This window comes from Pelodiscus sinensis, chromosome 7 (genome assembly GCF_049634645.1).
Source record: "Pelodiscus sinensis isolate JC-2024 chromosome 7, ASM4963464v1, whole genome shotgun sequence".
Taxonomy (NCBI): domain Eukaryota; kingdom Metazoa; phylum Chordata; order Testudines; family Trionychidae; genus Pelodiscus; species Pelodiscus sinensis.
Genome location: NC_134717.1, coordinates 75,932,063 through 75,950,623, shown reverse-complemented (window position 1 = coordinate 75,950,623; position 18,561 = coordinate 75,932,063). Strand labels below are relative to the sequence as shown.

The window sequence follows — 18,561 nt, the reverse complement described above, 5'->3', positions numbered from 1 at the left end:
GCTCTGCCCCCGGCTCGGGGCTGCGCTGCAAGCCTGCCCCCCCCCGCTCTGCGGGCAGGACGCCGCCTGAAGGGGCGGGCGCTGCCGGGACTCGGCGCGGCCTGTAGCGAGCAGCTGGCTGGTGAGTCCCGGGCGCGGGGCGCTGCAGAGAATCCCCGCGGGGGCGGCCGGAGCCGCACGGCCCCTGCTGGGGGGGGGGGGGCAGCGTGCACGGTTCACTCGCAGCCCCTTCCCCAGTGCTGGTGCCTGGCTCGGCCCAGCCCTGGTCACGCTTAGGGGCGCGAGTGGGGACCCGGCTCCCCGGCCAGACCCTGGGGGCTAATGGACCGGCTCCGAGTCACAGCGAGGTGGGATGTGCTGGGGGGAGCAAAGTGGGCGCGTCCCCCCCGACAGGGCCTCGAACCTGCTGCACAGCGGAGCCCGACCGGGGAGGAAGCGAGGAAGCGTGTCCCAAGTCTTCCTCCACCCCCTTCAGCTTGGGGCGGGCACTAGCCTGCTGTTGAGGAGAGTGGGGCTGGGGGCACAGAGACCAGGGGGTGGAGGAGGAGCAGGCTAGCGGAGCTATGATGGGGGGAGCAGCGGGGCAATTACCCCCCACGCCTCCTTTGCTAGTCAGTGACTGTAAGAGATTAATTTACCTGCTAAAATACCACTCAGAAAAAGAGTATAAATAAAACTAACATACAACATGAGAATCACCCTCATGTTCTTGAGGGTACTTGAAGCAGTCAGTGGCCTAAGGCTGTGGATACACTGCAAGTGAGGCTTTCTGTCTGCCAGGAGGACTTTTCCTTTCAGGTGTCTGTGAGAGTCTATCTTTAAGGAAAGGAGAGAGGTCTCTCTGAGCTGCTCTTCCACATTTCACACAAGCCCTTGAACTGAAGCCATAGATACCAAGATTCAAGGCCAGCCTTGCCTTTGGCAGACTGCCTCGCCAGATGTTCACAATCACAACGGCTGAACATGGCTAAGACTTTTAGCTGAGAAAGCCACGTTAATCCCAAGTCTCTGCTGTGACTGGAAGATGTGGGTGACCTATTGAAAACACCAGCAAATCCACAACAAAACATGGGGGGATTGATCACCTCATAATACCAACTCCTTTAGAATTGAGGCTCTGATTATCCAGCACCAGCTGAGGTAGAGCGGGCCCTGTGTGCACATGTCTGATATATTTTTACCAAAACTGCTACCTGCCCAACTTGTCAAAGGAGAAAGGAAACAGGGAGGCCAAAAGGAATGGTTTAGAGTGGTATTTCTCAACCTTTTTTTTTTTTACCCCTTTTAAAAAAAATTATAAGTGGCCCCAGTACCTACAGTTTTCAGACACACACAATTTTTTCTACCATTGCAACATATTTGTTTAAACAACTTCATCTATCCCCATCAGTTCTTACAAGGTACATTGCCCATGGAGGTCAATGGGGACTCGGCTATTTTATATGTAAAGGAACTGAGAAATGTATATGTCAGTACCATGATGGCAATGTGTTTATTATGTAAATAATACCGAATAATAATTGCCAAATAAGACCACTTCCCAACCTGCTTAAAAAGGGCCTGATAGTTTAAATTTTAAGCAAGGATTGAACCCAAAACAATCTGTTGATATGACCCAAAAAGATCCAGATAACATTTAGTCACCCTTCAAACACATAAGGGGCCAATCAGTAAAAGCCCGATTGCCTGGTAGAGGTGATCTTTGAAGAAAATTGGAGGGAGAGAAGGGGTTTGAAGTAGGATTTATTGCCTTAACCACTAGCCAACAGAGTCTCATGTGGGTTTCCCTCAGGCTTTCCTCTTCAAACCCTTCAACTGTAGCGGAACCACGAGAGAACTCTTGAGGCCCACACAAGTATTTGGAATCTCCATCATATTGTTTAGAATAAACCAAACGAGTTTGAGAGCAGAGATCAAAACAGATGTTCTTTTCTCATTGAAGTTTCACATAGACTTGTTCTCCCTTATTCCATAGGTGAGAGAAATTTGATAAATGGATAATAAAATGGCGTTGGTTCCCTATGATGACAGTGCAGTTTGGGGATTGCAGAAGTTCCATAAATCTTCATCTGTCTATCATTTTGCCAACCACACAATCCAAATCAAACAAAACTGGAAGCAGCTGGGTGTGGCAGCAGTTGTATGGGACGCGGTATGTATGATTAAAATAAAAATGTACCTCTTGCAAGTCCAGCCCCTAATAATACTAAGATTTTATGTAGTGCACCTCAAAATTCTTTACTAACAGAGGTAAAAGGAAGGGGGTTTGCCCTGGTGTGAAGTTCTGGCAAGAGCTGACTGAGCTGCAGCAAGAGCCAGCAGGGACCTATTTACAGAGCTGGCAGGGACTGGGATTGCAATAGGAGACTACCTGTAAGCAATTTAAGTTCCTTTCACCTCTGTTTACAAAGGAAACCAGTATAATTATTCCCATTTTATAGAAGGTGACATGACATGCCCAGCAGCCTAGGAGAACTGGCTGCAATTTTTTTGCATGAGAGTTTTTTTTCCTCAATTGAAAAGTGTTTTTTTTCTTAAAAATAATTTTTCACGGTACATTATCAGCAGGGCTTGCCAAACCACGGCAAGCCCCGCTCGCCAACCGCGCTGTCCTGCGATCTGCGCATGCGCAGATCACCCGAACCCGACTCTTCTGGGTTACAATCTACTTGCCAGGGGCGAATAGATTGTATTATTTGTCAAGCCCTGATTATCAGCATGATCAAAACTTTACATTTTGCACAATTCTCCACAACTTTTTAAAATTGATACTTTGATCTAAATGTTCAATATTTTTATCATTTATTTTTATATTTCTAGTGTACTGAAAATTCTGTGTTCACTAAGGAAATGCTTTTTTTAGTAAATGAAAAATGTCAGCATTTGCAATAGAAAGTTTAACATTTTGGGGGAAAAAATCACTAAAGACTTTGTGGGAAATGGGGCCATTCTGCACTGAGTTTTTAAATTTCAAGATTTTTCAAAGTTTTCCCATTTTTTACCAAATCTTACTAATAAACTATGTAGCATTTGCATAGCTCTTTTAATCTTCCAAGCACTGCACAGCCACTAATCCCCACACCACCTTGATGCGATAGTGAAGTAGCGTCATGTTGTAGCTAGAGACCCCAAAGCACAGGAGGAGTCTGTGGTAGAATTTAGTGGTTCCTGGGTCCTAATCCTGTGCTCTCACTAGTAAATTGTGGCTGTCTCTGATCATAAATAACAAATGTAGCAATTTAACTGCTCCCATTAATTGGAACATAGTGGCTAACACTGATATCACCTGCTCCTATGGACAAGGCTGATAATCCCAAGACAGAATTTTCTATAGCAGATGCTCTTCCTGATTCATGATTTGGGTGTGGGAACTTCTGTAACAATAGCTCATGTTGGATTTAACTTGTACTTAAATAGAAGTGTTCTTAGTCCATTACACTCAACTACTTGAGCTTCACACACAGTATAGAAGAGTGTGGGTACCAAAATGACACTGAACCATTTTGAAAAGTTGTGAGAAATACGATAAAGGATAATTGTGCATCTCAATAGTTTGACAATTTTGCATTGATTTTCACATGAACAAAATCCTGCTCTTCCTTTCTCAGTGCAACTATTTCTTATTCTACTTCCTTCTGTTGTGTTTTAGATTTAATAAAGAGACTGTCCCATGTCATTATTTTAATCTGCTCTGCAGGATTGAGAGTTTGGATATTTGTCTCTGCCCGCTGTCAGCCTCTACACAAAGTATAGCTATTGCCTATAAACTTGAGGTGCTTCATTGGCCAGACCTTTCTTGCAACCTTCTCTACGGGTTGGAGTCAGAAATACTGTGGGCTGGAATCACTACAAGGAGCTCTCCACCCAACTCTTAACTAGTCTTGTCTCTTCATTCAGGCTGTAGTCCTGTGTACTTATCTGGAGATGGGAAGTATTGATCTACAAGGGCGCTCAGTGATTGAACTAGGAGCGGGAACTGGCTTGCTGGGAATAGTGGCCACATTATTGGGTAAGTTTTTCTTTAAGAAATTGGTGCTGCCATAAAATTCACAAATTAAGTGGCACGGCTGCTGTGTAAGTCAAGCTCCCTGATAGTTACTGTGATGCTTCCTCTGTGGCTCATCTTCCTTTCTTGTTAGAGTTTGCTGTGGTGGTGACGGTGCCTCTGTTCTTCATAATGGAATCCTCTGAAACTGCTGCCGTAGTAGCGAGCCCTGCTCCTCTCTTTTCACCCCCACAGGATAAATGCTGGGCTTGCACTCTTAGGCTCACATTTTGCATCGCTAGTTCCATCAATAGCCATCAAAGCACTTTCCAAACCTGCATAAACATTATTGATCCTAGTTTGCAGGCAGGGAAACTGAGGCACAGAGCAATTAAGCCACATGCCCAAGTTCTGTCAGTCAGTGGCAGAGCAAGGGACAGAGCTCATGTCTTCTGATCGAGTCTGGTGTCCCATTCACTGGGCTCTGCTGCCTTCCTTTTACTGTGGGTGGGCACAGTCAGTCAGAGGATGGTCAAACCAACCAGTGATAAGTTTGGTATCTCAAGCCCTGGCTTTGCTTCCTGATGTAACCGCTCATTGTTTGTTTCAAAGTTCAGTAAGGTGCAGAGTCAGAGTAAACAGCCGGGTGTGCCTTTGCCGCTCCACTTCAGGACTCAGACAACTCTGGACAAACGCTCAGTTCTGCTAACATTAACTAATATGAGTTTGATTTTCATTTGAAAAGCATCTGGTATTTGATCATTGTAAAACAGGCTCCTTCTTCAGTTCCCAGCCAACAGCTAGGAAACTCACTTCTTCTCATTCCTGCACTGTGTGTGTTAAAATACATTTACCCATCCCCCCATCGGGCACAGCTCAGCGTTCATGTGGCATTCCCCCTCGGTACCTGGTTCAAGCTGGAGAAGCTAATAATCCAGCGAATGGGCCAAATTTGGCAATGAATCCATCACGTGCCACCTATGGCAACTCCCCCCATCTTAACCTTTTTATTTCTTACCTTTGTTTTAGCCACAGGATTTGATTCTGCAATTGGATCTGTGGTGGGAGACTTGATTGGAGCCCATGGTTGGGATTCTCAAAAGCACTTAGTGTAGCCTAATCTACCTCTTGGAGTCAGTGGGAGTTTTACCTCATTAGGCCACTGAGTTCTTCTGCTAATTTACATCAGTGTAGAAGTGGGCTGGGAGTGTTGTGACTCTAATGCTTTTGAAGTCAGTGGAGTTCGGACAGTTTACACCAGCTCCAGTGTCAACTCTTAAGTTTTAAGTAATCTTTGAGCACAGTTCTGTAATCCAATACAGGCTGCATAGTGTCTAAACTTGCTGTGCCAATCACATCTCATTGAACTTAAACATGACTGCATTCAAGTGGCCCTGTAAAGAGAACGTCTAGGCCCGATGACAGACTTCCTCTTAAAACGGGAATTCAATCAAATATTTCTTAAACTATTGATCCATCTAGCCCAGTAGCCTGTCTTCAGAGGGAATGATCAGAATAGGCATTCATCAAGTGACTCGCTGCCCTTGTCCACCCCCAGCTTCTGGCAGGCAGAGGCCAGGGACACCCAGAGCATGGCCAATAGCCATCGATGGACCTATCCTCTGAGAATATCACCAATTTTGGTTTTTTGAACCCTGTGATAGCTTAAAACTATGACCGATTCAAATGCAATCTCACACCCATTAAAAAAAGATGAGGGCAATGCTCTTCAGATGCCTGTCTGCTCTCTCTGGATCCCTAGGGGTGATCTGCTACAGCATAATCAAGTGCTACTCCGAGCACACATCAGACGAGACATTTTTATTGTAATGTTGCACAATTTGTGCTCTAGCTCCCTAGTAAAAAGTTAGAAAGCAACTGGCTCTGTCTTTCTAAAAATCAGTGTATTCCAGAAATGCTTTTAGACTGATAGTGCTAACGTTTACCATTTAACAGGAATAAAACTAAATATTCCAAGTGTCACTTGACTTAAAATCAAGCAGCTTAGGGAACGTTTCCATTGTTACTGGATAACTCATTAATTGTTAATGGGAATTAGAAGTTGGCTTCCCTTAAAAGAGAGTTGGGGAATTTCTGGCTGGCCTGTGGCTTGCTTTGACCCGGCCTACGAGACTCGGGACTTAACCCGCCCCCTTCAGTGGCACAAGCCAGCGGTGGTAGACCTGCCGCATGGGAGGTGCTGTGTCTGAAGCGCCAGTGCTGTCTGGCTTGCGCTGCTGCAGGCAGGGGAAGGCAGGTGAGTCAAGCCCAGACCCGATCAAAGCAGACTGTGTGCTAGATTGGGCCCCTGGGCTCTGCCTGCGGCAGCAAAATGTTCCCTGCAGGCACCACCACCCCCATTAGCCAGAAATCAGGCCCATAGGAGTGATGCAGAGAATGCTTCCCTGCAGCACGCAGAGCCATGCGGAGACACTGGTGTCCCCCTCAAAGCTGCACAGGTAGGTGCCCTGCTCCCTCCCACCTAGACCTGCACCTTCCTTCCCACCCAGCCCCTGTACCCGGCCTGTTCCCATGCCCTCTCCCACCCAGCCCCTGTACCCGGCCTGTTCCCATGCCCTCTCCCACCCAGCCCCTGTACCCGGCCTGTTCCCATGCCCTCTCCCACCCAGGCCCTGCATTCCCACCCCAGCCTGCTCTTGCACCCTCCTGCTTCCAGACCCCACCTCCCAGCCCTGCCTCCCTCCCTCCCACACACCCCTCAGTCTGTTCCCTGCTACACATTAAACTCCTGATTCTTGGCACCACCCCAGAGCCTACTGGGGCCCCACAAAATCCACTACCCCGGGCTCCCAGAAGAGTTAATACAGCCCTGGGGGTAAGCCCCGAGCCTCAGCACTGCTTCCCCCCAATCCCTCATGGAACTTGTCTTTTTTCCTGCTTCTCTGTTGGGGACCACATTAGTGAGGGGTTTTTTTCCTTCTCACTTGGGGGCCAGGTCAGTGAGGGTTTGGGTGGATTTGGGGTTTTTTTTCTGCCTCTCTGTTGTGTGTGTGGCCCCAACTGAGTTTTCTGTGGGTCAGTTCCCCCCGACCGCAAAGAGGCTCCCCACCCCTGCCTTAAAACATTGAATTCCAAAAGCTGTATTAATGGCCATCAATGACTTGTCCTGAGACTTACCCTCTTTGTGCCACATAGGAGCTCATGTCACCATCACGGACAGGGAAGCAGCACTGGAATTTCTCAAGTCAAATGTTCAGGCTAACTTGCCTCCAGACCTTCAGCCGAGAGCTGTAGTAAAGGAACTGACTTGGGGAAGAAACTTGGGGAACTTCTCTCCAGGAAAGTTTGACTTTATTCTGGGTGCAGACATCATTTACCTGGAAGACACCTTTGTGGATCTGCTTCAGACATTGGAGCACTTGTGCTCAGAACATACTGTTGTTCTCTTATCATGTCGGATTCGCTATGCACGGGATCAGAACTTCCTGGAGATGCTGAAGAGTCGTTTTTCTGTACGTGAAGTCCACTATGATCCCAGGAGGGATGTACGGATATTCCAAGCACAGAGGAGCAGTCACAAGGAAGACTTTTGACTGCACTTCTTTTCTCTAATCCCAGACACTACTTAAAGGTTTGCTACCATTATTTCTACTTGTACTAATGAGCATAACTTCAGAATGATCCGTCTGGCCGGGGGGGGGCCACATATGGCCATGGGCTGGATGCGGCCTGCCAAGCCTTTTAATCCAGCTTGCGGCCCACCCTGCTGTAACCCCGAGCCAGGCTCTCAGGGTTCCAGCCAATAGGAGCTGCAATGATTGGGCTGGGGGCAAGGGCAGCCTGTAAAGCCCTCCCTCGCCCTGTGTTTCCTGTAAGCTGAGTGCATGGATGGCCGCCCTGGAGAGATTCAGGTGCCGCCCAGTTGATTAGCAGAGTGCCTGCAGCTGCCCCAGCTAGTAGCATGGGTTTCTATCGATGGTGCACATCTACACTTGCCTTGGTGCACATAACAAAAAGTATTTTGTTCATGGATGGAAAAAACTCCCTCCAAGGCCCCACACCTCCCCCGGGCCAGATTCCTCTCCTGCACTCATACCCCTCCCTGACCCTGCACCCCAATCCGCTGCCTCAGATCACAATCCCCACCCTTGATAAACAAGTAGCCTTCATACTAGATCTCAGTGCAAAGAGGGCTTTCCAGCTGCAGGAACGTTTGACATTTAAACTGAATCCCAAGGCTTTTATGTCGCTTCTACTAATGATTTGACAACTTGCAACACAGATTTTCCTACTTCGGCCCATCTCCTTCCCGAGCCTACAATGAAGGCAGAGTTGTAATGGTCCACTTTCCCTCACCGCTATGGTGGAACAGAAAAGGGACTGAATTCAGGTGCTCTGGGCTTCATAACAGGAATGGGAGGCAGTGGCATCCCGGACGATGCCAGTGGATTTCTGGTCGGTCGTAGCAGAGAAGCTGGTCTAACACAGTGTTTCTGAAATGGTGCTCCGTGGAACCCTGGGGTTCTACGAAGTAAAAGTAAGGGTTCTGCGAGAACCCGAACACTCCCCTCCCCACAGCCCATAAAGAGACAGAGAGGAGCCCAGCGCACAAAGACGCTGGCTCCTTCTCTGATTCCCCACTGCCCTTTCAGACACCTCCCTTCCCCTGCTGCCGCACTGCTTTTATCACCGGACTTAGCAGCAGCAACAGCTGCTTGTCCTGCTTCTGCCCGTCAACCCAGGATTCCTCTCCCGCGTACTCCGCTGCCGCTCTGCTTTTTCCAAGGGACGTAGTAGGTGCTGCTAGGTCCCTTGGTAAAAGGAGAGCAGCAGCAGAGGATGAATCTTCAGTTGATCAGGGAAAAGCATGACAAGCAGCTGTTGCTGCTGCTAGGTCCAGTTGATTATGAAAAATTAGGGAAGAATCCCAAGCACTGGTACAGGCTGGGGATCAACTGGCTAAACAGCAGTTCGGCAGAAAAGGACCTGGGGATTACAGTGGATGAGACATTGGATAAGAATCAACAGTGAGCCCTTGTAGTCAAGAAGGCTAATGGCGTATTGGGCTGGATTAGTAGGAGCATGGCCAGCAGATCTAGAGAAGTGCTTATTCCCCTTTATTCAGCACTAGTGAGGCCACCTCTCAAATACTGCATCCAGTTTTGGACCCCCCACTATGGGCTGCCACAGGAGGGCTCCCCAGGAAAAGGCCCTCCATGGGACATCGTCTAACAAAGGAGGGGAGCCAAATGAGTTATGTATTAATCTATTTATGGTTGACTTCAGTTCAGTCTCTCTCCCGCTCTCCGAAATGCAGTGATGTTACCTGAGTAAGGCAACAGCACACAGCCAGGTGGAGAGGAGAGAACAGCAAGAAGTAATAAGGAGAGAGCAGCATGAGTTGTACAGCACAATCGCTGCCCAACAGCCAGATGGCAAAGTTGCAGACACATCACTTGTATAGATGACAAGGATGGCAAAATGCTACCACTGCTTCTCATTGTTGGAAAACTTACTTTGACACCAAGCAGGACAAAAGGTTTTGAGCCTCTTCCTTCCCTCCAAGACAAGTTTCTGATCTGAGCACATTAAAATATGGGTGAACTGCCTGACTCACGTATTTGTGCTGAGGCTGGCAATGAAAAGTTGAAATATGGAGGCACTGAAACGCAGAAGTGCCCCCATATTATGCTCTGAAGGAGAGCAAACAAGCCACCTGTACACTTCCCAAAATGCAGGAGACTGACCTATAGCAGCTATGCTAAGCTTAGCAGAATACTGACCTGGGCAGGTACTTCAGCTCTTCCCTCTGGTAAGAAAGTGAGATGGGTGGCAGTTTTCATTCCCAATTGCTGTTCAGTCTAGAGCATCATGTACAGCCGATGAACTACAGAACAGCAGCATCTTCCATTGGCAGTCCCCAGTTGCAATCCCAAGGCCCCATTTATCATTTCTCTGCATGCTGCGGAGTCGCTAACAGCCATGCAGAGCAAGTGCAATGCATGGCCAAATTGGAAGGGCAGCATTTCACGCTTCTCTCCCTTTGCGTCGTGAAGGGCTACACATGGTGCAGGGAAGCAGAGCAGGTGGAGTAACACTACTCTCCTCTGCACAATTTGGTTTGTTTCTGCTAGACCGGTGTTTCCCAATTTTTTTTGACCACGGAACCCTTTTAAACTCAGAAAAATTTCAAGGAACCCCCTAGCCAGGGATTAAGTTTGTTGAGCAAAAAAAAAAAAAAAACCAACCCACCCAAACACACAGACTGGGGAGTGAGCTACTAGTACACCACAATTGGTAGTAAGAAGATGCTAAATCTGGCCATGAGATCACCATTCATTTAGATTCAACATATTTTAAAACAAAAATCATATGAAATATATACCAAAAATAAAGCTATCAAACAATATTCATTATATTCACAGTTTTCAAAAAGTGGTTTTTCTTCTTTGGGGATGTCCCCGTGGGTGCTCCACTATGGGTGCTGGGCTTGCCCCGGCGCCGCAGATGGAGACTTGTCGTTAGCAGCGTCTGGCTGGACCACGCATGTGCCGCGGGCTCGCGGCTTTCGCGCTCTTTCTGTCGCGCAGTCCCACCCCTCCGCCAGTTCCTCTTCACCGTCGCAGGCTGCAGATGCTTGTAACCGCTCTCCTCACTCCACAGAGCTAGACGGCTTCTAGTTCTCCCTTTGTATATAAAATGTCCTTTTCCTCCCTCTCCCCCCTCTTTTCCCCATAAAGTAAAAAAAAAAAAAAGTTTCTTTCAAGAGGGGAAGGACAAATAAAGAACTATGGGGAGTGAAAGCGAAGACCACTTACCTCCCACCTCTCAGCTGTTCTCCTGTCAGCTTCTCCGTATAGAGCTCCCTTCACCTTAAAAAAAAAAAAAAGACAGACTGTTAAGATAAAAAGAACAAAGATAGCTGGCCAGAGCCATTACCAGGCTATCAGCCTTAACAACCACCTACTGTTCAAAAAACACAACATAAAAAGCAGCAGGCTGCCGGCAAACGTTGGGACAAGCTTTAAAAAATGCGGCTCCTGCCAGGAGGCACTGCCAGCCTCGGACGGCCATGCCGAGTGTATTCGCTGCCTGGGGGAGTCTCACATCCCCCCAAAGTGTACCCACTGCTCAAGGCTCACCTCTGGAGCCAGGGAGGATAGGGAGAGGCGCCTCCGTATGCTCCTCTTTGAACAACCGCGGCAGGCTGACCAATCAGCAGCCTCATAAGCGCCGGGCTTCCTCCCCCACTGCGGGACTCCAGAAGAGAATGAGCCTGTCCCCAGCAAGGTCCCTGCCAGCTGCCTTTAATGGCAGGGAGAGCCAGGCAGAGACACCTGGGACGTCAGGCAATGTAAAGCCACGTCCCCCTGCCTCGGCGCAGCCACGGGAGTCTTCAAAGACACCGGCTCCTCAGTCTGCATCAGCGCAGCCGCTTCTTCCTCCTCCGGCGCCGAGTGTTGAGCCGGCGCCGAGAGCGACCTCGGACCCGACCACGGCACCGGCCCCGAGTCACCGCGCGGTGCTGAACTGCACGGCGCTGACCCGTTCCGTGGCGGGCACACTGCCGATCGCTCCTGCCCCGCCGCACCAGGAGCCGACCAACTCAGCGGCTAGCGCATCAGCACATGCCACAACTCAGCTACCCCGGAGCCCTGCTGCTCCCCATTCTCCACGCCGCCGCAGCTGCTCCCGCTCCCGCTTCTTCTCCCCGGCACGGTCCTCTCCTCTGCCGGCACTCCGATCCCCACGCCGGTCTCCTCGTAGACTGCCCTCCCCGTTTCTGGCTGCTGCATCTCCCCATCTCAGGCACCAGTACAGGCATCTCTCTGCCTCTCCTGCCTCGTCCAGGGAATCACACCTCCGCTCCTGCTTGCCCTGCTCCCCGTACCATTATCTGTATGGCAGCCGTAAGTTTGTCGAGCAAAAAAAAAAAAAACCAACCCACCCAAACACACAGACTGGGGAGTAAGCTACTAGTACACCACAATTGGTAGTAAGAAGATGCTAAATATGGTCATGAGATCACCATTCATTTAAATTCAACATATTTTAAAACAAAAATCATATTAAATATATACCAAAAATAAAGCTATCAAATAATATTAATTATATTCACAGTTTTCAATGCGAAAAGTGGTTTTTCTTCTTTTCTTGGCAAATTCTTTTTATATTTGGTTTAATACTGGAAAGTTGGATTCGCATATCTGGCACAGCATTCAGTCGATTTCTGTATTTCGTTTTCATTGCTGCATAATTCGAGAAAAGAACGGTTACTTATCTGTAACTTGTTCTTCGAGGTGTGTTGCTCATGTCCATTCGAAGTAGGTGTGCGCACCGCGTGCACCATGTCTTCCGGAGCATTTTCCCCAGCGGTACCCGTAGCGCCGGCGGGGTGCCCCCTGGAGTGGCGTCGCCATGGCGGGGCATAAGTACCCCTGCCGGCGCTGCCCCACCTCAGTTCCTTCTTGCCGGATACTCCGATGAAGGGGAGGTAGGGTGGGAGTCGAATGGACACGAGCAACACATCTCGAAGAACAACAGTTACAGGTAAGTAACCGTTCTTTTCTTCTTCGAGTGGTTGCTCATGTCCATTCGAAGTAGGTGGGGTCGGAACAGTCACAGCACCAGTCATAAAGGAAGGTGAACAATAAACAGATTTATTTAAATAATTCAACACTGACAAGGCACCAACCAAGAACAAAGACAACCAAATATATATACAAATCTCTGCTGTCTACACTGGCCCTTTTGTGCAAAAGTTTTTCGGAAAAAGACTTTTGCCCGAACGGGAGCAGCATAGTATTTCCGCAAAAGCACTGACAATCTTACATGAGATCGTCAGTGCTTTTGCGGAAATTCAAGCGGCCAGTGTAGAGAGCTGGCAAGTTTTTCTGCAAAAGCAGATGATTTTGCGGAAAAACTTGCCAGTCTAGACACAGCCTAAATGTTTGTATTAATTGGTCGTCTGAAGCGATTTCAATTAGGTTTTCATAATCTTGTGTAGAAAAACTGACTGGCTTTTCTGTTAAATTTAATATATTTCAAATTCAGTTATTGTTGTCATTGATGGTTGGAAAATACTTAATGATGTTCGTGTATAAATTGCGGCGATGATCTGCAATGTTACTGTGAATATCTTCATCAAGTTTGCATTCATTTTCTTCAAGGAAATCATTCAGGGTTGGTAGACAATCCAAATTATTTTGTCCTACAGACGAGATCCAAAACTGTACCTTCCGTGACAATGACAAAATTTTGTCTTTCGCATTAAAAATATTTACATTCTTTCCTAGCAGCGACAGATTTACTTCATTTAGTTTTGTAAAGATGTCTGCAAGATACGCAACTCTCGATAACCACAAAAAATTTGTTAAACGATCAGACAGTTGGAATTTGTGATCCATCAGATATGTGGAGAGCTCATGATGCAACTCAAATAATCTAACCAGCACTTTGCCTCGTGATAGCCACCTGACGTCTGTATATAGAAGCAGGGCTATGTGCTGACGACCCATATCTTCACACATAATTTTGAACGCTCTTGATTGTAATGGTCGAGTTTTTATATAATTAATAATCTGTACTGCTTTGTCCAACACATTTTTAAGAGAGGGAGAAATATTCTTAACTACCAGAGCGTGTCTGTGGAGAATGCAGTGACTGCTGGTGCAGTTTGGTGCTACATTTTTTATTCGTGTTACATCGCCAGCCACTGTTCCTACCATTGCTTTGGCACCATCACTGCACACATCAACACATTTTTCCCAGCTTATTTGATGTGTTTTTATAACGTTATTGATACAATTGAATATATTCTCACCAGTTGTATTGGTCTGCAAAAATTCACATAAAAGTAAGTCTTCTTCAATAGACCTATTAAAATCATAATGGACAAATACAAGCAGAACTGCAAGACCTGCAACGTCAATGGACTCGTCTAATTGTAATGCATATGCAGCACATAAATGCAACCGAAAAATAAGCTCCTTCTCGATGTCAGCAGCAAGATCGTGAATACGACGTGTGACAGTATTGTTTGATAGTGGCACAGCCTCAGCTTTTTTACTAGACTCCTGATCCAACATACACATTACAATATCTTTTGCACATGGTTTTACGAGTGATTCCCCAATAGTGTGTGCTTCTCGGGCGAGCGATATATGATAGCTTACTTTGTAAGATGCCTCTGTTGCATTTTCATTATCAGCTTTGGCAATTTTTGACATGAAGAGTTTACTTTTTTCAAGCGATTGAAGCTTCTGCTTAAAAAAACGAATGTCTTTATCTTTGTATTCTGGATGATTTGTTTCAAAATGTCTTCGCAATGTAGCAGGTACTAAACAACTATTAGATAATGTTTTGTTGCACAGTACACACTGGGCACCTGGACCATCTTCATTTCCATTGCTTGTGAATCCAAATGACAAATAGTCCTCACAATACCTGCGTTTCTTATTAGTCAGCTGTAATTTTTCATAATTAACTTGAAACATAATTAATTCTTCCATACCAAATGCAGGACTCTAACTTGTCCTTCTTGAACCTCATCAGATTTCAGTTTGTCCTACACAATTGCTATTTCTGATTGTGAGATGCAAAAAAGCAATTTCATTTTAGATCGCAGCTTGAACTTAACAAAAGGAATCCCACCCCCCATTGTAAGCTGGATTTATTTGATATGGGCATCAAATAAAGAAATGACAACAAAGGACCCTAACAATGCCACTTGCACAGAGTGGCTCTTAAGAATAGAGCTGCGTTTTACAGTTTGTCTGGAACCGGACATCCATGGTTTCATTAGTTGCTAAGAGGACCTGCTTTTTTTTATAAATTAAGTTGCACTGATGAGCAACCAATAACAAAAGAGAATACAGGCTCCATAAAAGTCTCCTGGTGGAAGAATTAATGGCATTTTGGTCCCATCCAGAAGTCTGAGAAAGTTGGTGGACAAAAAGAAAATGCAAATTAATGCAGAGTAAAAAGAAAAAGGCAATTCAATCAATCAATTTAGCAGCTAAGTGCTGTAAGTGTAACAGATGATCAAAAACAGTTAATTCTAAACTACAGTAAAACTCCGATGGTCCGGCATCTGATGGTCCGACACTCCTGATGGTCCGGCACCATCAGGAACCTGGAAGTGCTCCGGACAGCCGGACCATTGGAGCTGCTCTGCCCCCGGCTTCCCCGATTCAGCCACTGCTAAAACTGACCAGTGGCTGAATCCGGGAAGCCGGGAGCAGAGCAGCTGGAGTGCTGCCACTTGGGGCTGCGGGATCAACCCGGCAGCACTCCAGCTGTCCCTGATTCAGCCGCTGCTGAAATTGACCAGTGGCTGACTCCAGGAAGCCTGAGGCAGAGCTGCTCTGCCCCGGCTTCTTGGAATCAGCCCCTGATCAGTTTCAAAAGCAGCTGACTTGGGTACACCTGGGACAGAGCAGCTGGGGTGCTGCCGGGTTGGTCCCTGCAGTGCCCCAGCTGCTCTGTCCCAGGCGTCCTGATTCAGCTGCTGCTGAAACTGACCAGCGGCTGACTCCAGGAAGCCCGGGGTAGAGCAACTCTGCCTCTGGCTTCCTGGAATCAGCCGCTGGTCAGTATCAGCAGCAGCTGACTTGGGGACACCTGGGGTGCTGCTGGGTTGGTCCAGTAGCACCACTCCTCGGCGCTGTGGGACCAACCCAGCAGCCCCCCAGCTACTCTGCCCCAGGCGTCCTGATTCAGCCGCTGCTGAAACTGACCAGCGGCTGACTCCAGGAAGCCTGGGGCAGAACAGCTCTGCCTTGGGCTTCCTGGAGTCAGCCGCTGATCAGTTTCAGCAGTGGCTGACTTGGGGACACCTGGGGCAGAGCAGCTGGGGGGCTGCCGGGTTGGTCTAGTAGCGGGATCAACCCAGCAGCACCCCAGCTGCTGTGCCCCAGGCGTCCCCAAGAGCAGCTGGAGTGCTGCCGGGTTGGTCTTGCAGCACCAAGGGTCAGCACTACCCGACCAACCCGGCAGCAATCCAGCTGCTCTGCTGCAGGCGTCCTGATTCAGCCGCTGCTGAAACTGACCAGCAGGCTGAATCAGGGACACCTGGGGCAGAGCCAGACTATCGGAAGGGGGGGCTATGAGGGGTCTGGGGTGGCATCCACCCCACCCCACCCCAGACCCCTCATAGCCCCCCCCCTTCCGATAGTCCGGCATATCTGATAATCCGGCACCTCCTGGGTCCTAAAGGTGCCGGATTATCGGAAGTTTACTGTACCATGTTTAGAAATTAAAAACAAATGTAGAGAAAGGGAAAAAAACTCTCCTACATTTTTAGTCAATAGAGTCAAAGAAACTGAAGGAAAAGTGGTTTTGATTTTCATTAAATACAAAAATATTGAACTCCATGAGGGCTTTGAGAATGGACCTCACGATTCTAAACATCCTGCGTGAGATTAAGAAAACCTGGACTCTAGAACAATCTGGTTCCATTCTGTCACCTGAAGATTTGCGCTAGATTATTAGCATAGCCCAATTAGCTATTTTAGCAGTACCATTGACAATGCGTTTAGCAAGGTAATCAGATTCAACTGACACATTTACAGTGTTGCTTCTTTGCCCTACTGCTGCAGAATTCAGTAGGGATGCCTTTGGGTGTATCTGCCTGTGCACTAGCATTGTAACAGAAAGGATGCTCACAGGAACACACTGAGTTACTTAATTCCAGGTGAATACACCTTTTGTTTCACCTTTGTGTAAGCATTTAGGGCACGGATGTGGATTTCAGGATGAAATCTAGTTTGTTTTACATGTTGCCATAAGTGTCCCATTAAAGTCAATGGGAGTTTTATACAGTAATTACTCGTTTAACACGTGCCCACTTAACACATTTTTGCGATAGCATGATTTTTGGGGGGGGAACGGTTTTTGAATAATACGACTGTCCCTGAAATAACACGGTTTCCCCAGCCGGCCTGTCGCCAGTGGCTGCGTGGGGCTTCCCCCACCTCCCTGCAAAGCCGCGGAGGGTTCGCCACTCGCCACACTGTTCCCTGGTGACCCCTCCCCCCTTGCCGGACTCAGTTCAGGTCCCAGCAGACCCGTCACAGGGGCATACTGTACTCCCGACCCAACCCCCTTCCTTCTCCTTCCCCAGGTCCCGGCTGCTAACACGTGCAGGCTGGAGCCGTGAGCGCACGTGTGGCTCTCAGCAGCCCTGCCGAGAGAGCGGCTGATCAGAGCACTTCTGGGTTCCAGCTGATGCCCTATTGGGAGTTTTACTGTACAGTACATAGTCTAATTTTGACATTGACTCAGCACCAACAAAAAAATGACTGACACCACCGCTTGAAACGCAACCCCCACCTTTTCCATTATTTTCAATGGGAAAATTGACCCTGCGTAACACGTTTTCACTTAACACCATCATTTTCTGAAACGTATCTACCGTGTTAAATGAGGAATTACTGTATGGCTACGTCTAGACTGGCATGATTTTCCGCAAATGCTTTTAATGGAAAAGCATTTGCGGAAAAGAGCGTCTAGATTGGCACGGAAGTTGTTCCGCAAAAGCACGTTTTGCAGAAAACTGTCCGTGGCCAATCTAGACGCGCTTTTCCACAAAAAAGCCCCGATTGCCATTTTCGTGATCAGGGCTTTTTTGCGCAAAACAAATCTGAGCTGTCTACACTGGCCCTTTTGCGCAAAAGGACTTTTGCCCGAACGGGAGCAGCATAGTATTTCCGCAGAACGCACTGACAATCTTACATGAGAGCGTCAGTGCTCTTGCGGAAATTCAAGCGGCCAGTGTAGACAGCTGGCAAGTTTTTCCGGAAAAGCAGCTGCTTTTGTGGAAAAACTGGCCAGTCTAGACACAGCCATGGGGTGTAAGCCCTGATGTGATCCTCTCCTGGATGGGATGGTGGGTTTTGTAAAGAAAAATGTTACATTAAGGCAGGAATGGGGAACCTCAGGCTCCTGGATCTGGCCCCCAGGGCTGAAGGCCCATCTAGCATTGCCGGGCTAGCACTCCAGCCTCCTCTCCCCACCCACTGTGGGGCAGGAGCATAATGGGGGCCTACCTTGACTCTGGGGTGGGTGGGGAGTATGGGGAGTGTCTGTCTCCTCCTCACTTATGTCTGGCCTGATTGTAGGTCAGTGGCCTCCGACCCAAAAAAGCCCCTGCCCCTGCTTTAAGGAATTGTGGTAATTGAAAACCAACCATGGAAAGGTGATGGGGGGACTTCACTGCCATGCAGTGACCTTAATGGAGAGGCATCTCCTTACATTACAGTAGTGCTGAATTTGGTTCCCTGGATTTTAACCCTACAGTCTGACCTGAGTTGTAGTTTACCCAATCTAGTCACGTGGTCACCGTGCTGCTGTGGGTTGTTCTGCTAGACATTGCTTGGTTTGCAATATTGTTGTAGTCACAGGGGCCAGGATATTAGAGAGACAAGGGCGGGGAGGTCATATCTTCTACTGGATCAGCTTCTGTTGATAAGGGAAACAAGCTGTGGCGCTCATGCAGAGCTCTGCTTCAGCTCAAAATCTCGTCTCTCTCATCAATGGAAACCAGTCCCCTCAACGCCTCCTCTTGTCTCTCCATTACTACTTTGGACAGTACTACATTAAAACATCATTTTAGA

General features: G+C 47.9%; 1 protein-coding gene across 1 annotated transcript; it reads left to right on the top strand.

The window, feature by feature from the left end:
* On the top strand, positions 1-10,355 carry METTL21A (methyltransferase 21A, HSPA lysine). The gene is made up of 4 exons (XM_075934368.1): positions 1-121; positions 1,976-2,152; positions 3,898-4,009; positions 7,142-10,355. Exons 2-4 carry the CDS (start codon positions 1,994-1,996, stop codon positions 7,537-7,539), a joined length of 669 nt encoding a protein of 222 aa, XP_075790483.1. The 5' UTR covers positions 1-121; positions 1,976-1,993; the 3' UTR covers positions 7,540-10,355.
* Positions 10,356-18,561: the final 8,206 nt, after the last annotated feature.